We start from the raw sequence: 24,090 nt of genomic DNA, 5'->3' as shown, positions 1-24,090 counted from the left end.
AGATCTACCTTCTTGACACTCTTGTCTCCCTGCTTCAACACACCTGAATCCAATGAAAGGCTCATTAAAAACCTGCTAAGGAGTCTTTCATTGGATTCAGGTGTGTTGAAGCAGAGAGACAACTAAGAGTGTCAGGAAGGTAGATCTCAAGGACTGAACTTGGGCACCCCTGATCTAAACCAACCATGCCTGTGAGTCTGCATTGGTCTCCTACCATGTCCTGTGTCAAGCCACCACCTGTCCTGACAAAAATATAATTATTTTTTTAAAGCTACATTTTTAAGAAATGGGTATTTATTTCTTTATTTAGTCTTTTAATGTTTGCTATTGTCAGTATAGTTTGACCCCGGTCTCGTGGTGCTAAAATCTTGGGTCAGACAAGATTTGTTTAAGTTGTGCAATGTAATGATGAATGTATAGTAAAACTACAACATTTAAAATCTCTTGCACAGAGGTTTCTTGGATAAGTGATAACTAGGAGGAAAACAAAAGACAGCAAACAGATGACTCCAGATTTGTGTGTGAATTATGGTGATTTCCCATGGTATTGCAACTCCAAAATAAACATTGGTTCGGTTTTCAGATTTTTTTTTTTTTTTTTTTTTTTTAGAATTTTGGAAATGGGCAGAAGTGCATTTGAGTTGCACAGTGTGGACAGTATTTCCTGGAATGCCTTGTTGTGTATTTTTTCATGCACACTGTTCACAATCAGTTTTCAGTTCACATCTCGAAGCTGCCTACTACAAACACCGACTGAGTAGCTCAACATGAGCAGCTGAGACTTTAGGGTAATCCTCAAATGCACCTCAGTGGTGGCAGTGTTGGTGCAAATGTCTTATTCACTTCCTCAACCAGGTTTATCCTGTGGGCCTCGACTATGAGCATTCCACTTACCTGTCCTGCTTGTGCCTTGTGTTAAATAAAACATTGAATGTTGTTAATCATCACTGACTGTTTCTTGTTTTCTTTCCACAATTTTCATGAGTTGTTGAACGTTGCCGTTTTGAGTCTTTGTACCAAGATGGAGTATAATTGTCCAAGATGCCAGCATTTCTGGTGGCATAAAGTGCTTTCAGCCTGAATAAATTTCTCCGCACGTGCTACTATTCTGTAATTGACGTTTGAAATATTAATTTAAAAGACTTCACTTGTTGTGCCTTATACTAGATGATAATGCAATCTAACCTCATAATATCAGGTGGTAGCCACATGGATGAAATTTATGATCTTCAGACTGAGAGATTATAACATTTTACCTCAATAATAAAATATTGTATTTTCCAGAGTATAATTTGTACTGGAGTACAAGCTGCACCTTGTCCCCCCCCCCCCCATATTATCAGCTTTTTAATTTGGTATTTTTGTGTATTGTTGTATATTTGTGTATATTTGTGTTTTTATTAGTGTGGATGACTTTGGACTTGGACTACTGCTTAAGACCAAGCAGATCAAGAGGATGATCTCTTCATATGTTGGGGAGAATGCGGAATTTGAGCGACAGTATCTGGCAGGGGAGTTGGAAGTGGAACTAACACCACAGGTTGGTCAGAATACATATGAATGCACATGAATTTTCAGAAATTGTAAGATTCACAGTCCATATTGATTCCACAAATACCTCACAAACCTTACAGATCCAAGACATGTTTGTCATGTTTCTTTTCAATGTCCAGATAATGAGACTTGACAAAGACGTAGTGGAACCCTTAGCTGCTACCTTCACCTTAATTGATTACATTCCCCTTTGATCTGTCACAGGGTACTCTTGCAGAGCGGATCAGGGCTGGGGGTGCTGGGATCCCAGCCTTCTTCACATCCACTGGCTATGGCACACTGATCCAAGAGGGAGGCTCTCCCATCAAGTACAATAATGATGGCTCCATTGCTATTGCCAGTGAGAAGAGAGAGGTGAGAATAGCCTATTGTGACGTTGAACCAAAGTTCCTATTTATTTTGCATGAGTAGTTTAACATATATCCTTAAATCTGGGGTCACGGTCCGGCCGTGCACGCACGTCAGCGGCCTGGATGAGTCCTGTCTGGTGTCGGAGGATCTGTGCCATCCAGTGGAAGGAAGTTATATGCATCTGCTTTGGCTGTACATACACAGTCCGGCCATGAACACTTTTTTTTTTTTTTTTTGAGAACTGCAAGTGCCGCTTGAACGCTGTGTGGCACTCTCGCGCTGTCTTGCGATTTTTGGCCTTGTTTTCACTACCAGCTGTGTGACATTCTGCCCACATTCAGGCGACATGCACTAATGTGTGTTGTAAGTACCAATTCAGTGAGATACCAACTGTGAATTTGTAACAAATTCACATCTCCAACTACCCTCCAGTAGTTGCGGCCCAGTGAGATACTACCCTCAGTAATAACTCACTTTTCAGAACAAAGTGAACACATCACAGGTCCAAGATCTGAAAATGCCTGAAACTCTTTACTGTGACCAGTGCCATGCTCTCATTTTAATTGTGGTATCATCATTGTACGCAGGTGCGGGAGTTCAATGGCAGGCACTACATCATGGAAAAGGCCATCACTGGTGACTTTGCCCTAGTCAAGGCTTGGAAAGCAGACAAAGCTGGAAACATTGTTTTCAGGTAGCCTTGCCATCACAGTAGTTATGCACTACTTAAAGCTACTACTTAAAGCTGCTGATTGAGTGATCTTGCAATAGTAATAGTACACCACACTCGAAGGATTTTTTTTGGGGGGGGGGGTGCAAATCCTAACTCCCAGTCTATGCAAATAGCAATATTTTTTGATAAGGAAAAAATATAATATATGCAATAAATAAAATTACAATAAATATTGCAGTGAGTATAATATACTTTTATGAAAAAGACAAGATAATTATTTTAGACTTCACCATTTTATAATTCTGGTGGCTGGCGGTGGCACAAAAGTCATATTTAAAAATATTTAAAAACTACTTCAGTCTGTTTATGAACATCATTCTTTCCTATGTCTAAATATAATTAAATATTAAATGTAAATGAATTTGTCTGTTGCATCATCAGTACACAGCTTCGCGGTTGAGTCGCACAAAGGAGGATTTTCATAAAAATAAGATGACATTTTAGCACAGCTTGCCAAAAGGCACATGGGAAAGACAAGCCTAGATTTTACATTTTCTTATAACAAACAGCTCCTCTAATCACATTCATAGAAGCCTAGTGAAGTGATGGTCTTGTGGTTAAGGTGTTGGGCTTGAGACCATAAGATCCTCGGTTCAAATCCCCGTCTGACTGGAAAATCACTAAGGGCCCTTGGAGAAGGTATTTAATCCCCTGTTGCCCCCGGTGTGTAGTGAGCGCCTTGTATGGCAGCATCCTGACATTGGGGTGAATGTGACGCATTATTGTAAAGCACTTTGAGCATCTGATGCAGATGGAAAAGTGCTATATAAATGCAGTCCATTTACCATTTAGGCTAACTGGGTCAAACTTGGAAGATGTAAAAACTGGGCCTTGTGTGAGTGAAACCACTGCCTGCTGTTATGTCTTTTCACGATAACAAGGTAATGAAAGATGAACAAGACAAGAACACGGATATCAGGAACATATTGACCTGCAAACTTTCTGACCATCATCGCTCTTAACCCTCTGGGGTCCGAGGGCATTTTTTGGACAGTTCACTCGCCTGGCATAAATATTTTATTATTGCTGTTAAAAGCTCACCCTGCATCCCACAATCAAGTAATATGTCTCTTTTTTTCAGGACAACCTATACTTTCAGAATATATATGCTGTAGTGGTGTTTTATAAGTGTAATAAAGGTTTACAATCAAAAATAAGAAAGGAAAAAAATAAAGCGGGAAATAATTTTCACACATTTATTCAAAACACACAGCATACTATAATAAACAACTATTTTGACACTTTATCAAGATAGTTTGGGGTCTTGTACAAAATAAAGGTTCTAAAAATAAACACAAATGCATATTTTGAACAATATATACAAAATGGGCTATGCATTTTCTTTGTCTTCATGCCACATCTCAATGCAATTTCTGTCTGCTATTACACAAAGGCCTAAATCACAAACTTTGCACTTCCATGGAATGTGTTCCTGTACTGTAAACAACCTATCTTCACAGTTTGAGGCCCTGTTCACCCCCCCTTCCATTCATATGCATAAACGGCACTTTACGCGTGAGAGCGAGAGAGGCTTATTCAACAATATTCACTGGCCAAGTAGTAAATCATCTCTTCTACTGACACTCTTTGGTCCACCACGTGAGGTTGTATGAGACCCTCTTACACTGATCACTTCCATTCATATGCGTAACAGTGCGCTTTTACGCATTGGAGCCAACAGCCAGAGGGCTATTCAAAGAGCATTCACATGCCAAAGAGTAACACATCACTTCTACAAACAATCCTTGGTCTACCATGTGAGACTGCTCTGCCCTATGATTGGATATTGGAAAACCATATGACGGTGAACCATTTCTGATTGCGCACGTCATCACACAGCTTCTATTAGGACTACAAGCATGGTGGACAGCTGAATCGAAAGTCAGAGGAGTGTACTTTTCAGCAAAAAAAAGTAAGTTTATATTTAATGTCATTAAAAAATGGTATATCATTTAATAAAAGTTGTATTCTGCCATCGTATACGACAGCGCCGACCCCTTAACCTCGCGCAACCCCCAGCAGAAATGCAACAATGCATTAACATGGATTTAGAGTGTTTGAAATCAGTAATATTATATGACATACATACAGTGGTGGGCACAGCTAACCAAAAAGTTAGCTTTGATAACCACTAATCCGCTAACTGAAAAGTTAACTTTTATAACCCTAAAACGATAAACCGCTAAGGAATTTGGAGGAAGTTACAGCTAACCACTAACTTTTAGTATTGAGTCAGTACAAAGTCAGCTAAGCCAGTTTCGAGTTTAAGCACCGCAAGTGCTGCTGGATAAATTCAAAGGCGATCACAAACCAAAAAGAAACATAAAGCCAGAGCTTCTGTCTTTGTGCACCTGGCCTGATGCTACAAAAAAAGAAGCATCATTTACTTTCAACATGCATCCACTCAGACAGTGGGCAGGAGACGTGATGCGCAAAGCACCTTTCACTCATAGTTTCATTTAAAACCAACTAATTCTGGAGAATTTATTGAAATTAACGACGAAGTGAAAATAAGATATTGCATATATTTTTTAAAGTAATGCATTCATTTCTGATGGTTTGAGTGTTACACAGATGTGCCGAAAGTCATTATGGGAAATTCAAATGATCTTGCCAGGATGTGAGTTTTTGCCTGCTTTTATTTTGTTGCTTTGGTTTGGCTTTGTATGTTCTGTTGCTTTTGTGTTTGTTTAGTCTCTTGCTGGGTCCTGTTTGGGTTTGTCTGTCCCTGTCTCTCTTGTCTGTCTCTTGGTTCTTGATGGTGGGCGTTTCTCCCTCTCTGGACAGACCCTCATTCTGGTGCATTCTATGAACACCTACTCTCAATTTGCACCTCATCACCTAGGTGTATATAAGCTCCAGTGTTTGCTCTGCTCATCCCCAGATTGATACACCCAGTGCCTTCTCTCCAGCTCTGTTTTTGTATTCTTGACCTGCTTGCTTCACGTGTGTTTTGACCCCCTGCCTGTATCCTCGACCACGCCTATGTTCCTTGTTCTGTTGCTCTTGTTGGACTGCCTTTTATGTACTAGACCCCATTTACTGCTTTAGTAAACTGTTTTTACGGATAGAGCCTTTTGTCTGAGTCCTGCATTTGCATCCAGCCATATCCATCAACCAGACCTGATAGTCACAACATCCTGCTTATTGTCCTTTACAGCACTGTTTGTTTCAGAGTACTATATGTAAAATGTTTGAAATTTGGTTTGTGTTTATGAAGTTCCATGCAGGTTAAACGTAGCAGACGCAGAATATTTGGAATATTTGTTTTAGCAAGTTTTCAGTCTCATGCAGCAGTCTCTTAAAAATGTTGTGACAGGCATAAAAGTTACATTTTGGTCATATAATGTTCATTTGCAATTGTTGTCATGTAGTTTCTCAGTGTTATTTTGACTACAGCAACTCTCTGGTGCGCAAGGGATTATGGGATATCTCAGTGGGGCGAATTGTGGTACTTTAAAATGATATACTGTCATGAAACTGAAATAAACAAGAAAACATGCCGATTTTGACCCCCCCCCCCCCCCCCCCCCCGTAAAGTTACTGTAACTTGTGTGTTTTTACAATGCGTGTGATCGGTGATCCACATATATTAAGACGTTCTGAACGTAAAACTGCATTTGAGATTCACGAATATGTTGGTCTAGTTATACTCCCATCCAGTAGAAGGCAGTGTTCCCTGCATTTTGACGGGGGTGGGGGGGTGGGGGGGGGTGAGAGCAGATCATTTTAATTTTCCATAGGCTAATGCCTTTCGTCACGTGTTTGTTTAATACTCAAACCTTCAGGAATTAGTGCATTACCTAAAAAAAATATGTGCAATATCATATTTTCAATGACAGATTTGCTGTTAATTTCGATAAACTGTCCAGAATTAGCTGGCTTTAAATGAAACCATGAGTGAAAGGTGCTTTGCACTTCATGTCTCCTGCCCATTCTCTGAGTATCGGCATGTTGAAAGTAAATAACTTTTTTTTTCTTCTTCGCAATAGCAGCTGGCGGCTGGTCTGCCACCTTCTACTAGGGGAGGACTGAGCTTCTCCCAGTAGTCTGTTTATTGCAAAACACACAACAGGAATTACCATGTAGGATTTTAGGTTTTACAGATGTTTCTGACCATTAAGCTTTACTCACTATGCCAGCAAAAAAATGTTAGTGGACTGAAAGTTAGCGGAACTAAATTTAGCAGAAGCTTATTGGTCTGCTGATGGTTTTCAAACTTAGCCGAAAAGCTAATCCGCTAACAAAAATGTTAGCTTTGCTAATTAGTGGTTAGCGGAACAGAGGAACTGCGCTCACCACTTCATACATATTTCTAAGGCATTTATTAACAATAGTCACTTAGTTTTTGAGAAGTATCTACTATGGAGTACCATGTTATTTTCGTTGGTGGGGCTATGCACTCTGTGAGTGCTAAAGTTTATTTCTAGCCTAAAACCACCATTTTGATGTGCAGATTCCAACAGTATGCTTATTTTTTTCTACATTGAGGAATTCTCAAGTGTTAGCCAGCCAAACAACAAACAATTACCTTTTTATATAGATTTATTTATATAGATCATTGGGTCTACAGAGGCTTAAATTTGGAGGTTTTCTGCTTGAAACAGGATGACTCGGAGCGCTGCGCGACATCCCGCTCCGTGGGAAGTCCTTACAGCGATAGAAACAATCCAAAATCTCTCATCAGCCATTAAAATTTTCACAGAAAACCAGCTGAATTTCTCGAATGGTGTCCACTCGGATGTGCCTCACAGTTTTTGAAAAAAATTTGATCAAGCACAGCACCAGTCTCTCAGCAACTTCTCAGACAATGAAAATCCGACGAGGGGGCTGGACCACTCCTTCCACAAGGCGTGCTCACAGGCGAATGACGTCACCGACAGGCGTGAAAAAACTCACGCATGCGCACGAGGGTTCAAGCTTGGCTGATGTAATCACACGTGATTCAAATCCATATAGTTTTTTTAAACAATAAAACTGTCGGTTTCTTTTCTAATAGACCTCGTATATATATATATATATATATATATATATATATATATATATATATATATATATATATACAATCCATTTACCATTAGATTTATCTTCATCAGAAAAGTGTTGTATACATGTCAAATGCAGAAAGTAAAATAATTCATGACATTGCTAGATTCTGTCATTTAAGGATTGAAAAAAGGAAACCAAGTATCACAATAATGGTATATGCCAAGGTTCAATCATTAGCCAACATTTGTATAAAGTAAGTCTTTTAAAACTGCTTTATGTTTGTGTTAAAACTATGATACTTATGCTGCTTCCGAAAAGTGTTGTGATATTTTATTTTATTAGACCTGTCTTTAACAGTATTGCCTGTTGTGCAGTTAATTGGCCTCACGGATGTTTTACGAAACATGTGCTCCAGGTTTTCCGTCAGTTTAAGTGGCAGCTTACACACACACACACACACACACACACACACACACACACACACACACACACACACACACACACACACACACACTCACACAGAGAGAGAGAAAGCCATTATGGCGAGAGTGCTGCCTTTGTTACGGAGGCGCGCACACACACACACACACACACACACACACACACACACACACACACACACACACACACACACACACACACACACACACACACTGTCTTAGGACCTTAATGACATAGAAGGTGTTTGTGTGGGCCGCCAGAAGAGGTACTGCTGGCCCACCACCAAAGGGCGCCCTGCCTGAAGTGCGGGCTTCAGGCACGAGAGGGCGCTGCCGCCACGGACACAGCCGGGAGTGACAGCTGTCACACATTCTTCATCATCACACTCCATAAAGACCAGACGTCATCTCCACCTCGTTGCCGAGATATCGTACTTCATTGTAGGTAATATCCTCAGCCTTTTTGTGTTTATCTGTAATCTGTACATTGTGAGTGTTTGCAGGCGTACCGGTTCCTTGTTTTGTGGAAGCTGAGTGAGTGCAGGACGGCACTCTTTTTCTCTGAGGGATCACTGCAAACACATCAGCATATTGAGTGAGAGGTGGAGGTGGCATTCCCACCGTTATTGTTACTGGGTGTACACACACCCACACTTGACTGTCTTTGTTCTCGCCAGCAGTACCAGATCCGACAGTCGGGGACGGTGATCACCTGGGAATTCGGGACTTGGCGGCTCCAGTATTCTCTGGTTTCGGTGGCGGAGGAAATCGTGTGGTTCTGGTTCATCTCAGGACTTCTTCTATCCTGAGATGAACTTCTTCTATCCTCGAGCCTGCCCACACGTCACCTTTGTGATTTGACTGTAATTATATTCTGAGGTTGTCTGTATGTTTGTTGTGCACGTTTCACAACATTAAATTGTTACTTTTTGGCTCATCTATTGGCCGTTCATTTGCGCCCCCTGTTGTGGGTCCGTGTCACTACACTTTCACAACAGAAGGTGTCCATACTCAGGTATTCCATTATTTTGACTTAGATTTTTTTTCCTTTTAATTTATTTTCTAAATTTGTTTTCACTAGGTGTTTAAAAATTATAATGTTAGAAAAAGGATTTAGTAAAAAATGTGCAAAATCCCAAATTTGTCGAACATGTTTCTTGCTAGTGTAATGTAAAGCACATTTCTGACTGCAACTTAAATGACTTTAGAAAGGAATGTTAATAAATGTAGTAACATCTTTCTCCACAAGAGAGCAACATCCTCCAGTGCACTACTGTCTTCTGTGATACTGTAGTTTGAGTTCTTGAGCTCCCTATTTTTGTTTTAAGCTCTTCCTTAAACTCAAGTCCTCATTAAAAAAGAAATTTTTATCTTAATTTGGAATGTCATGCATTCTTGTTTCTCTCTTTCAGGAAAACAGCCAGAAACTTCAACCAAACCATGTGCAAGGCAGCTAAAACTACAATAGTGGAGGTATGTTGGTTAAACAATCAATTATTTCTCTGTTGACTTAAAGTCTATGTATAACAGATCTGTTATGTATTATGTATATGGGTAGATTCAAACATACTTATCAGTAATTTACAAGGTTTCTGTTCCATATATTTGTGTTTTGCACATACATAACAGTCCTTCGATGCTATGCCGATAGCCACCCATTGGTCAGATGGGTTTTATTCCTTGGTCTTTATTAAATTTTAGATTTTAACAGCAGATCAGAAGTAATGTGTTTGTGGGCTCTCGTGGATATCCCTTATGTCTACCTGTCATGGCTCCCACAAATTTATGAAGTCCCCTGAAATGTAAATGCATCATAACAAAATAAGAAATGACCTTTGACAACATAATCATAACTCTGCAAGAGCCTCCTTGACAATTTTTCTCCACTGTGATTTATCAGCAGCCAGACTCTTGCATCTTTGGTGGTGAAGCTGGTCCACCTCTTTGAGTTGTGGATCCAGATTGCACCTCTGTCTTAAAGAACAGGTCTTCATATGTCACTATAGAAATGTCACATTAAAGCAGTCTCATAAAATGGTGATGGCTTGAGATCACAGAACTGAAATATATCCACAAAGAAGCTGCAGAGTAAAGTGTGGTTTTAAGACTTTGCAGTGTACAACATGAAAGCAGAAGTGTAAATTTGCATTGTCCATCTACCATCATTAGAGAAGATGTATGTGTAAGCAGTATTTTATCCGCCAGCGAAGTTGGGCGGAGGTTATGTTTTCACCCCTGTTTGTTTGTCTGTTTGTGAACAGCTTGTAACCCACAATTTTTCATATGTTGTTATGAGGATTCATATCCTGACAGGCAAGAATTGATTCAGTTTTCAAGGTGATGGGTCAAAGTCAGGAAAAATCTTGGAAATTTAGATCCCTATCCTTTAACATTGAAAGAATTTTCCAAAATTCATACCTCTTTCAAAAGCGATGGAATTTCTTTGATATTTGAGAACATTATGTAGAATGGTATCCTTTATCGGCTGACAAAGTTTGATCCAGATCTGATCCGGTGTTGCAGACTGTATGGTGCCCCCGAAAAACTGGTCCGCCCTGCCTCCACTGCGCATGCGTCATTTCGGAGCTCAGCAGCACGTCTGAGACAGTCTCTTCACCCAAACAGATCAAATGGATTAATGGGATTATTAACTATCAGATGACAATGTAAAACCTCTTAAATCATTCTAAAGTCAGTGGCATTTTAAACAGAAACGACGCGATAATCGGTGATGGTTTGAAGTGATGTTGGCGCAGTGAATGCTGCAGCTCATGTAGCTATGGCTCTCTGATCTCTTCATCTGTCTTTTATGATGAAATAAAGCCGAATTTATGTGGAAATGATTGTTGTACAAAAGCTTCAGCTATCTGTCGCTGAGATAGATGATGACTGGAGTGCAGTTTTAAGCAGAAATTAGGTGATAATTGGTGAATCGTGGCTAATGACGCATGCGCAGTAAAGGCAGGGCAAACCGATTTTTAGGGGGGACCGTTCGGTCGTCGACATCGGATTAAAGATTTTGTGGCCATTTAAATTTAACATTGAAAACCCCAAATTAATGTATATTTTACATTACATCCTAAACAAAAGGCTCCCATCAATCTCATATTTGATGATAAGTTGCCGACTGACAAAGTTTGATTTTGATCTGATCAGGATTGTGGGTTTTTTGGACATTTGAATTTAATATTGAAAAGCCCTTTTGGTGTACATTTTGCATTATATCTCAATCAGAAGTGCCTCAAACACTTATTTGTGACAATGAGGTGCAAACTGGAGCACTCAGTGGATAGTTTGGTCCGCATCTGATCCATATTGCGGATTTAGCGGATATTTTATTTTAACATTGAAAAGCCCCTTTGATCTATATTATCTATATTTTGTATGAGATTTTAGCTTATGAAAAGCCACTTCTAACAGTATTTTGACCTTGAAATTTTTTTCCAAGGGAAAAATTTGTGGAATTGGAAACTGGTGTTGGCAGAGGTTGCTCAAGTATTCATCATAGAACACCCCCTTTTCTACTTTTTTTTTTTTACTAATAGCCCAATTTCATAGCCTTAAGAGTGTGCATATCATGAATGCTTGGTCTTGTTGGATTTGTGAGAATCTACTGAATCTACTGGTACCTTGTTTCCCATGTAACAATAAGAAATATACTCAAAACCTGGATTCATCTTTTTAGTCGGATAGCACTACTATTATTCTGAACACTACTGTACATCAAATTTACCCTTTGAACAAGTTTTGTCCCTTTAAAGTGTTTGCTTGGTCATATCTGAGCCATGGGAATAGAAGAGGCTATTCTGTGGGACAGACATATTTTTACCTTTTTGCATGTGGTGTCTTTGGCTCAGAGGTAGATGAGGCCATCTGTGCAAAAGGTATTTAGTCAGGATTCGGTGTTGGACAGGGGACACGCTATGGTGCGGTTACCTTCACTGGTGATGTCTGGTCTGTGCTGGGTCTGTCGGGGCCAGTGATGAGTGTAACATGCACAGCAGCATTTTTCTTTATGAACCCCCCCCCCCCCAAAAAAAAAGCTAATGGGCTAATAAATGTTACTAGCAGGTAAATGTTACTTTGCCTGTGTGAAGAGAAATTACAAAATTGTCAGTTTTTTTAGTTTGTAAAAACAAACAACGTCAGCAGTCAATGGAAATTGGTGCATCAATGCTGTGGTTTTAAGCAATAAATAAACTACAGCACTCACAAACTATTCTTGTTCAGTGTTTCAGTGTTCACTGTTCACAGCCGATACAGCCAGATACGCATTGGTATTTGGCACAAGTTTTTCACCAGATGCCCTTCCTTTCGCAAGTCCAGGTTCACCTGGAGAAACACACACACAGCCACTGGTGTTCCAAAGAGGTCTCCTATTGAAGTGCTAACCAGGTACTGCACTGCTTAGCTTCTGAGATCTGATGGGATCAGGCTTACACAAAGCAGACCGACTGCTTAAAAGTGCTGTATGATTGTGGTGAAATGATCAAACATGCTGGTCTAGGGGCCTGGAGCCTATCCTAGCAGTCATGGGGCGCGAGGTGCACCCTGGACAGGATGCCAGTCTATCGCAAGGCAATTGTTGCATATTTTGATTATTTTAGTTTACATTTTATTGTTTCACATTCAGTGTTTTATAGACTGGGAATAATTAATCCCATTATTTTATGCACTGCAATCCAGTAGTTGGCTACATGCACCCATAAAGCTGGTTTGCCATCTGCTGATGAACACAGAGAGGAATTAGTTTTATTTTTGTTATTAATTGGTGTCAGTATTTCAGACTGTGGCTGACGATGTGAGCAAAGCTACAGTTGTAGTCGGAAGTTTGCATACAGTGCATCCGGAAAGTATTCAGAGCGCTTCACTTTTTTTCACATTTTGTTATGTTAAAGCTTTGTTTCAGAATAGAGTAAATTCATTTTACCTCAAACTTTTATTCACAACACCCCATAACGACAACATCAAAAAGTGTTTTTTTTATTTTTTTATTTTTACAAGTTTCTAAAAAAAAACTAAGAAATTACATGTACATAGGTATGCACAGCCTTTGCTCAATCCTTTTTTGATGCAACTTTGGCAGGAATTACAGCCTTGTCTTCTGAAATATGCCACAAGCTTGGTGCACCTATCTTTGGGCAGTTTTGCCCATTCCTCTTTGCAGCACCTCTCAAGCTCCATCAGGTTGGATGGGGAGCATCAGTGCACAGCCATTTTCAGGTCTCTCCAGAGATGTTCAATCGGATTCAGGTCTGGGCTCTTGCTGGGCCACTCAAGGACATTCAGAGAGTTGTCCTGAAGCCAATCCTTTAATATCTTGGCTATGTGCTTAGGGTCGTTGTCCTGCTGAAAGATGAACCATCACCCCAGTCTGAGGTCAAGAGCTCTCTGGAGCAGGTTTTCTTCTAGGAGGTATCTGTACATTGCTGCATTCATTTGTCCCAGAATCCTGATTAGTCTCCCAGTTCCTGCCACTGAAAAAAATCCCCACAGCATGATGCTGCCACCACCATGCTTCACTGTAGGGATGGTGCCTGGTTTCCTCCAAACATGATGCCTGGCACTCACAGCAGACCAGAGAATTTTGTTTCTCATGTTCTGAGAGTCCTTTAGGTGCTTTTTTTAAACTCCAGGCAGGCTGCCATGTGCCTTTTACTAAGGATAGGCTTCCATCTGGCCACTCTACCTTATAGGCTTGATTGGTGGATTGCTGCAGAGATGATTGTCCTTATGGAAGATTCACCTCTCTCCACAGAGAAATGCTGGAGTTCTGACAGAGTGATATTCAGGTTCTTCATCACCTCCCTGACTAAGGTCCTTCTCCCCTGATCGCTCAGTTTAGACGAGTGACCAGCTCTAGGAAGAGTCCTGGTGGATCCACACTTCTTCCGTTGATGGACAGTGGAGGCCACTGTGCTCATTGGGACCTTCAAAGCAGCAAAAATGTTTCTGTACCCTTCCCCAGATTTGTGCCTGGAGACAATCTGTCTTGGAGGTCTACAGACAATTCCTTTGACTTTGTGCTTTAGGCGATCGGATCAACATGAGAAAACTCCCAGAAACAAACTCCCATTCCAGTTGATTTGGTCTATTTGAAAATAACACTGGTTGTACATTAAAATACGAGCATATCAAATTTGAAAAGTTCAACATATTTTAGCTGCACAAACAGTAGAAATCTGGAAAGGAACTTGGAAAATTTCAGGTGTGAAATCAATGAAAATGGTACACATGCATGGTGTCAGCCATGAGAAGTGGATGGTAGCAGGGAGCAGGGGTTTATGGACTTTATTTAACTTGCAATTGTGAGAGAACTGGACGAGGTTTGCTAAAGCCACTCTAGTAGCTTACAGCTGGCCTGCTTTATTGAACCCACAACCAGTTTTGATCTGTGTTTGGGACAATTGTCTTGTTGGAACACCCAGTTGTGGCCAAGTTTCAAACATCCAGGTGTTGATTTGCAGTGGCATTGAAGAATTTGAAGGTCTTCCTTTTTCATTATGCCATCCGCTTTATACACTGCACCAGTACCGCTGGTAGCAAGGCAGCCCCAGATCATAATGCTACCATGCTAGATAGTCAGTGCAGTGTTCTTAGGTTTGAACGCCTCACCTTTATGTCTCCAAAAATACCTATTGTCATTGTTACCACATAGCTCAATCTTTGTCTCATCTGACGATAAAACTTTTCTTCAGAATCAAATTTATTGCCAAGTAAGTTCTCACATACAAGGAATTTGATCTGGTGTCATTGGTGCATAAACAACAAGAAAAGAAAAGAAAAAATACTTCTCTAAGAAGTAAAGAAACCAATTAGACAAAAGACATTTGGCTTGTCCATGCAGGCAGCTGCAAATTTCGTTCTCGCTTGAAAGTGTCAGTTTTGGAGCAAGGGCTTCGTTCTTGGCACCTTCTCAGTCCATGGTTATGTAAAACTCACTTAACTGTGTACAGTGACGCTGGTGTTCCAGCAGTTCAGCTCAGGTAGGCCTGAGCCTTGGCCGTTCCTGGGTTGTTCATGAACATCCTAACCAATTTCCTCTCATCTGTTTGTGACATTTTGGATCTTCTTCCAGACCTTGGCAAAGTGGTGTTACATTCAACTAACTTGTACTTTTGTATGATTGTTTGAACTGATGATCTTGGAACCTGCAGTTGTTTGGAAATGGCTACAACAAATAGCTACAAGACACCTTCCCAACTTGTCTAAATCTACAGTTCTTCAGTCTTCACTGAGGTCCTTGGACCTTCCCATTGTTTTAACTATTGGTCAGTTATGCTGGCAAAGAGAAATTCAATTATGATCACTAATGAGGAGTTAATAGGCCTTGACCTTGTCACATTGAAAGACACTATAGAACCTTCAGCACCACTTATTAAAAGATTTAATTGTATGTATGTATGTATATTTCTTCCTTTTTCATTTATTTATTTATTTATTTCATTCATTTAAAAGACAAATACAACAGCAGCATTCATCATGAATGAAAAGGAGCAGAAAGAAGCAACAGCTTATCATAGCTGCCCCCTTTAAGACACAAAATCAACAGCTCCAGTTTATCTGAGCTGCTCACACAGACATCTGATCAGTTTCAGAATATTACAACATAAATAATATGACAGGTAATCATAACAATAACAAAACAATACATAATAATAAACAACAATACTACTCTACAGTTATATTTTTGCAACAGAGAAGATTTCAATTTTTTTTAAATACATAAATTGACTCAAAAGTTTTAATTTTACAATCGAGACTGTTCCATAAACTGACACCTTTGATTTAAATAAATTGTTCCTTTAAAGTTGTTCTAAATCTGGGTTTGGTAAAAACCCCAGTTCCTTTTAGTTGATATTTGCTTTCTCTTTTAGCAAATTTATTTTGCAAATTGTCTGGTCATTTTTCTTTCTGAGCTTTATACATAACTTTTAATAGGTTGTATTCAACCAATTCATTAAATTTCAAGGTCTTTAATTCTTTAAATAATGGATTTGTTGGATCTCTATGTCCACTTCCACTGACGACTCTAATGGCCCTTTTCTGTAAAAGGAAAAGTGGATTAACAGGTTTTATGTGCACTTCCCCACACTTCAAGAATCTTTAACTTTATGTAACACAGCTATAATTTGGGATATCTTTACTTTGACATCATCAATGTGGAATTTCCATGACAAGTGTTCATCGATCATAAAACCTAAAAGCTTTATCTCATGTACTCTTTCAATCTCTGATCCTTGAACCAATAATGATGCATCAATTTCTTTCTTTTTATTACAAAAAATCAGAAACTTAATTTTACTAATATTTAAAGACAATCTATTAGCATTAAACCATTTCATAATTTTCTGAAATTCTTTATCTACTATTTGCATTACATCTTTTATATTTTCTCCAGAATAAAATAAAGCGGTATCGTCTGCAAACAGAATACACTTAAGTAATTTTGAGACAGACACAATATCATTTACATAAAGCAAAAAAAAAAAATTATTGGCCCAAGGACTGATCCTTGAGGTACCCCACAAACAATATCACATGTTTTTTTAATTTTATGTTGTTAACTTCAACAAACTGATTTCTATTTGTTAAATAGTTGGTAACCCACTGATGTGCCACACCTCTTATACCATATTTATACAATTTATGCAACAACATTGTGTGATCCAAGGTTTCAAATGCTTTTTGTAGGTCTACAAATATACTTACAAAATAATGCTTTTTATTCATCGCATTTGAAATTTCCTCAGTCAGTTCCATAATTGATGTAGCAGTTGAGTGATTAGAAGAAATCCATGTTGACAGTTACTTAAAATGTTGTATTTATTTAAAAATGTATTTAACCTATTCACAAATAACTTCTCAAGAATTTTACAGAACTGTGGGAGTAAAGATATGTGTCTGTAATTTGAAAAAAAAATCATGCTTATTTCCCTTTTTAAAAAGTGGGATTACCTTGCCAGTTTTCATGGCATCCGCAAATATCCCTGAACTAAATGATAAATTACAGATATATGTGAAAGGATCAATAACTTCACCTATAATTTGCTTTATCAGTGACATACGAGGTCTCTTAGATAATAAACCGACCCTTTTATTTTTTTTTTAACTATATGGATTTGAATGACATGCGATTACACCAATCATGCTTGAACCCTCGTGCGCATGCGTGAGTTTTTTCACGCGTGTCGGTGACGTCATTTCCCTGTGGGCAGGCCTTGAGTGAGATGTGGTCCCGCCCTCTCGGCTGAATTCCTTTGTTTCACACGCTGCTCGAGACGGCGCGCCTTGCTTTATCAAAATTTTTTCTGGACCTGTGAGGAATATCCGAGTGGACACTATTCGAGAAATTAAGCTGGTTTTCTGTGAAAAGTTTAACGGCTGATGAGAGATTATGGGGTGTATCTGTCGGTGTAAGGACTTCCCACGGAGCGGGACGTCCTGCAGCGCTTCCAGGCGCTGTCGTCGGCCTGTTTCGAGCTGAAAACATCCTAATTTAAGGCTTAATTCACCCAGGACATCGTGAGAGAACAGAGAAGATTCAGAAGAGGCCGGCATGAGGAATTTATGCGGACATTCCACTGTTTAAGGACATTTCTTTAATGAAAGACGTACGCGCAAATTCGCCGAGTCGTTTCCGTGACGACTCGGCAAATCTGTGTGCGCCGCGACAGGAAAAACACCTCCGTGTTGAAAACCATTTGTAGAATTCAGGCGGCTTTTAATGGCTTTCAACAAGTGAGTAACTGAGAAATTGTTTAACAGCTTGGGCATGTTCCAACTTGCCCGTTAAGATTTCCAACGGAGGTGTTTTTCCTGCCGCGACCCCCCACGGTTGGGTCCAGCCCGACATGCGACTCTGCCCGCACGTTCTTTCATTACAAAATGACCGTTAACAATGGAATGTCCGAATAAACTCCTCATGCCGACTTCTTCTGAAAGTTCTCTGTTCTCTGACGACTTACTGCGTCAACAGAGCCTGAAATGTGGAAGTTTTCAACTTGAAACGGCGAGACGCTGCCGCCTCGAAGCGCAGATCGCCGTCAGGCGCCGTGGACTGTCTTTAAAGCGACACTACCAGACCAAAATCTCTCATCAGCCGTTAAAATTTTTACTGAAAACCAGCTGAATTTATTGAATGGTGTCCACTCAGTTGTGCCTTACAGTTTTGAAAAAAATTTTATCAAACAAAGCAACAGTCTCTGAGCCATTCCTAAACAATGAAAAAAATCGACGAGCGGGTGGACGACTCCTCACTCAAAGACTGCCCACAGGTGAATGACGTAACCGACAGGCATGAAAAAACTCTCGCATGCCCATGAGGGTTCAAGCATGTCTGATGTAATCACACGTGATTCAAATCCATATGGTTTTTGAAAAAAATAATAAGGTCGGATACTTTTCTAATAGACCTCGTATTTATATCTGTATAATCAGTTGATTTTTTTTTTTTCATTTTTCATTTTTATTTATTTTTTGGCACATTTCTGGACAGTAGTCAAAATTTAATTCACCGGTACCTCTTCCAGAAAAACACTGCTAACATTATCTAATACTGTTTCTCTATCAAAAGGTCCATCTATGGAATTTGCTGTGAAAAAGTAGGACCAGTATTTATAAAATAATCATTAAATTCATTAACAATTTCATTTTTGTTATCAATATCAACATTATTCTTTGTAAAATATTTTGGAATACTTGACTTCACCCTGCCTTTTTGTATTACAGAATTTACTGTATTCCATGTGTCTTTCATACTGTTTTTATTTTTGTCTGACAATTTACAATAATAATCCTTTTTTGCCGTCTTATAATCCCTAACAATTTGTTTTTATATTTTTATACCTAGCTTCAGCATCTTCAGTTCGTAATTTTAGAAAAGATATATACAAATAGTTTTTTTCCTGCAGGCATTTTTGAGCCCATTATTCATCCATGGATTCCATTCCATTTTCTTCCGCTTCATCTGACGTCGGGTTGCAAGGGCAGCAGCTCAAGCAAAGCTGCCCAGACCTCCCGATCCACACACATCTCCCCCAGCTCCTCCGGGGGAACCGCAAGGTGTTCCCAAGCCAGCTGCGAGACGTAATCCCTCCAGGGTGGCCGTGCGTCTTCCCCGGGCCTCCTCCCGATGGGACGTGCTCGGAACACCTCTCCAGCGAGGCGTCCAGGGGGCATCCGAAAAAGATGCCCGAGCCACCTCAGCTGGCTCCTTTCGATGTGGAGGAGCAGCGGCTCGGATCTGAGCTCCTCCCGAGTGACCGAGCTCCTCACCCTATCTCTAAGGGAGCACCCAGCCACCCTACGGAGGAAACTCATCTCGGACGCTTGTACTCAGGATCTTGTTCTTTCGGCCAAATCTCATGACCATAGGTGAGGATTGGAACGTAGATCGGTAAGTTGAGAGCTTTGCCCCCCTGCTCAGCTCTCTCTTCATCACGACGGTCCGATACAGCGATCGCATCACTGCAGATACTGCACCGATCCATCTGTCGATCTCACACTCCATTCGTCCCTCTCTTGTGAACAAGACCCCGAGATACTTAAACTCCTCCACTTGAGGCAAGGACACTCCACCGACCTGAAGAGGGCAAAGCACCTTTTTCCGGTTGGTCATCCTTGGATTGTTAACAGTATTTTTTTTTTTCCATTCCTGACAAAAGAACAGTTCAAAGACATCTTTCAGCCCAAAATTACCATGGCATGCATGCCCATGATGAGTGTATGTAAACGTCTGATCACAACTGTATGATTCATGATGCATTTCAACATGATGTTAGCAGCCATATTGAATTTTTGTGATCTGCGATGCAAGATGGCAAGACCAAAACAATTATATCGGTAAAGATGAAGTGTTGGAAACGTATACAAAAGAAATCGGCCCGTGCTTGACAGTGGCACAAAATTTCAAGTCAAATCCCCTATCCAGAAGGCCATGCTAATAATCCTTTCCTTGACAGAGTTTGGCAGTGATCACATCTGTTTCATTTGAGCAGTTGGTGGCGCCAGCCATCCAAACAACATGAATTATAGGTGGGAGGAAGGATTGTACAAGGCACAAAGAACTTGAGAATAAACTTGTCACCGTTGAAGAGATGAAAATGTGAATGCACAAAATGTAACAACTATCTATCTTGCTCTGCTTTTGTGTGTGTGTGTGTGTGTTTGCTTCTCACACACAAACTGCCACAAACCTCTCACACAGACACAGCAGTTCACAGAGCAACAGGAAGAAAAACTGTGGGGAAAAACATATACTGACAGTAAATCTGAGACCAAGGGTCTCTCATCTACAAAGCACAGCTGGTTCAAAGATTTGGGCTGTTGTTAATTAAATTTTAAGTATCAGTTGTGTAATTACAGAGGTGTTATGGGGGCTTTGTGGTAAACAAATTGATAAAATCTTATCTACGGCAGTTCACTGTTCATCACATATGAGCAACAGTATTTAGAGAATAGAATCTAAAGAACAACACAGTAATGATGATTGTTGTTAAGTGGTATAATGTGGCGATGGTGACACAACAGCAGTAAATAATAGAATCAGTCCTTGATGTGATATAAGTTGCCCAGCTTTCATGTGTTAGCACTCAGATGTCACCCTGACAGCATTGATAACATCACGAAACATGTCTGCGACGTCTGCTGTTGTGATGTAGGTTTGCAGCATCAATGAGGTGCATTTTTTATAATGCAGCTTTCTGCTTGGAGAGCTATCTCATCACTGGCTGAATTTAATTTCAGCTGAAAGCTTAAACCTTTTTGCACACACAATCATCTGTTCAGGGCAACTGTATAAGCGGAGGTGTGGAAAGTATTATTTAAACCTGGATAGAGGCTGAATGCAAATCGGCAGTCCTCCTTTTTCAATTCCCAAGTAGCTTTCAGGATTATTTTGGTGGTGTTTCAACATCATTTTATTTACATACCACAAAGTGTCAGGAGTGACAGGCCAGAGCATTGATTCATGAAGGAACTGAGGAGTAGCGGGAATGATTTTGACTCTGCAATACAAGTACACAGTTTCAACATCTGTCCATTCAAATTCCATGATGCAGCTGGCATAACATGGTTAAAAAGGTCTAAGAGAAAAACAGCTTCAGTAGTTCATCATACGTACAGACGTATTTGGCTTCATTTGTCAAAAGATGGCATTGTATATAACAAGTTTTTTTGTAAATACAATGCTACACATGCACTCCGTAAGTATTTAAACAGTGATACAGTTTTTGTGATTTTGCCTTTGTGCACAACCACAGTGTAGGTAAAAGTGAAACATAATGTGCTTATAATGTAGAATTACAGCTTTTATTCAAGGAAGAAGTAAGCCCTATACAGAGCTTTTAGCCTGTCAGGCTGGGGCCTATCCCCAAATACTGTAGTGTGAAGCGGATGAGAGTCTGCCAATCCCCCTGTTGGGATGCCAATCAATTGCAGGTACTTTTCCTGCAAAGGTCGGTACAAATGTGCAGCTGGATGGAATGTGATAGCGCAGATGAAGTGTCTTTCCCAAGGGCACAGACAGGTAGTCTGAATCACAAGCCGAGAATTTCACCCCTGTCTTTGGTAGCCTAACTCCTATCCTGTCAGGGGTTTAATGAAAATATTGCATTAACTGTTTAGCAGTTAGTCATTTTTGTGCATAGCCCCTCCATTTTCAGAAGCCAGACCTCATTGGACAAACTTAATGCGAAGACTTTTACTGTGTTTTCCAGGGTATACGTTTCTGGTTTTTTTTCTTTTGTTTGTTTTTGTGATGCCCTCATCTTATACTCCAGTGTGATTTATATTTTCAAAATTCGTGATTGTTATTAATAATGATAGTTATAACTATTTATATTTAGACCTTTTCCAGAAATAAAAGCACAAAACAAAATAAATTCCACTTATTAAAGAATAAATGTCAAAAACAAAAGTACACTACAACAGTGCACAAAAGTTACAAATTACAAAAATCACAATTATATATTCTTTGCAATTAATTCACAGTTCACACTGTCGAATGTCAATGTCGAGGACTGATTTAAACGTTAAGTGGTGTCCAAAGTATTCCAGAGAGGGCCAAGAGGGTGCTGCTTTCTTTGCAGTCACTGACTGCAGCAGTTGATTTCACTGATTAACATCACTATGAGCAGATGGGACGAGTTCATTAGTGAACCTGCACCCTCTTGGCCCTTTCTGGAATATGTTGGACACCACTGCTTTAGACGCTAATGTTAATGTCTAAAGACATGCTAGTTAGGTGAATTGGAAACATTATAATTGTTCAGGTCTCCCTTGTAAAAGAGATCTGGATCTCAATGGGACTAAGCTGGTTGAATAAAGGTTTAAAATTTATATGAAATATGATACAGTTGAAAGTGGTCTTAAAATTTCATCTCACCAATGCTAAATTGGCAGACATATATCCTGACGCAGACCCCTCCTGCCCTCGCTGTAAGGGTCAACCAGCAGATCACATGCATATGTTCTGGTCCTGTCCGGCACTCTCCATGTTTTGGTCAAACATTTTTGAGGCATATTCAAAAATCTTTGGAAAAAAGATTTGCCCTAATCCTATCAGTGCTATATTTGGAGTTATTCCATCTACCTGCCATGTACCATTTCATGCACGTGATGTGATTGCTTTCACCACCCTCATTACGAGAAGATGCATCCTGTTTGAAGATGGATTAGAGAGACAATGTATTTCTTCTTTGAGGTTTGGACTGTATTTTTTTAACTATTTTGGAGAAGTACAAATACCCCTTGATGACTGATTACTGATTGATTACTAATCCCCCCCTTTTTTTTCTTCCTTTCTGTTCTGTTTTTGTAATTGTTTTTGTCATGATTATTACTGATGTTATTACTGCTTTTATTATTATTATTATTTTATTTTATATTTGGCATTCGAGTGGGTGTGAATGTGTTTGCTTGTCTGTTTGTGGTCCTGTGATGGACTGGCGTCCTGTCCTGGGTGTACCCCACCTCGCGCTCTGTGACTGCTGGGATAGGCTCCAGCCCCCCCGCGACCCTTAATTGGACTAAGTGGTTGTAGATGAGTGCGTGTGTATATTTGGCAAACTGTATAATAACTTTTTCAAAGATATACCTTTCAAAGATATACCTACGAGCACGGGCCGCCCGGGCCGGGGCGGAGGATTAGCAGCAATCTTCCATTCCAGCTTATTAATTAATCAAAAACCCAGACAGAGCTTTAATTCATTTGAAAGCTTGACTCTTAGTCTTGTCCATCCAAATTGGAAGTCCCAAAAACCAGTTTTATTTGTTATTATCTATCGTCCACCTGGTCGTTACTGTGAGTTTCTCTGTGAATTTTCAGACCTTTTGTCTGACTTAGTGCTTAGCTCAGATAAGATAATTATAGTGGGCGATTTTAACATCCACACAGATGCTGAGAATGACAGCCTCAACACTGCATTTAATCTATTATTAGACTCTATTGGCTTTGCTCAAAAAGTAAATGAGTCCACCCACCACTTTAATCATATCTTAGATCTTGTTCTGACTTATGGTATGGAAATAGAATACTTAACAGTTTTCCCTGAAAACTCCCTTCTGTCTGATCATTTCTTGATGACATTTACATTTACTCTGATGGACTACCCAGCAGTGGGGAATAAGTTTCATTACACTAGAAGTCTTTCAGAAAGCGCTGTAACTAGGTTTAAGGATATGATTCCTTCTTTATGTTCTGTAATGCCATATACCAACACAGTGCAGAGTAGCTACCTAAACTCTGTAGGTGAGATAGAGTATCTCGTCAATAGTTTTACATCCTCATTGAAGACAACTTTGGATGCTGTAGCTCTAAAAAAGAGAGCTTTAAATCAGAAGTGCCTGACTCCGTGGTATAACTCACAAACTCGTAGCTTAAAGCAGATAACCCGTAAGTTGGAGAGGAAATGGCGTCTCACTAATTTAGAAGATCTTCACTTAGCCTGGAAAAAGAGTCTGTTGCTCTATAAAAAAAAGCCCTCCGTAAAGCTAGGACATCTTTCTACTCATCACTAATTG

At 39.8% G+C, this 24,090-nt stretch overlaps 1 protein-coding gene across 1 annotated transcript in view; it reads left to right on the top strand.

Annotated features, from left to right (window-relative positions):
- The window catches only part of oxct1a (3-oxoacid CoA transferase 1a), a 239,173-nt gene that overhangs the window by 41,847 nt on the left and 173,236 nt on the right, over positions 1 to 24,090 (top strand). Inside the window, exons 4-7 of the mRNA XM_034170540.1 lie at positions 1,405 to 1,540; positions 1,759 to 1,908; positions 2,493 to 2,599; positions 9,480 to 9,540. Coding sequence (XP_034026431.1) covers positions 1,405 to 1,540; positions 1,759 to 1,908; positions 2,493 to 2,599; positions 9,480 to 9,540 — 454 coding nt within the window. The remainder of the gene's footprint in view (positions 1 to 1,404; positions 1,541 to 1,758; positions 1,909 to 2,492; positions 2,600 to 9,479; positions 9,541 to 24,090) is intronic.

The sequence above is a fragment of the Thalassophryne amazonica genome, chromosome 5 (assembly GCF_902500255.1).
Source record: "Thalassophryne amazonica chromosome 5, fThaAma1.1, whole genome shotgun sequence".
Taxonomy (NCBI): Eukaryota; Metazoa; Chordata; class Actinopteri; order Batrachoidiformes; family Batrachoididae; genus Thalassophryne; species Thalassophryne amazonica.
This window is presented reverse-complemented; position numbering and strand designations above follow the sequence as displayed.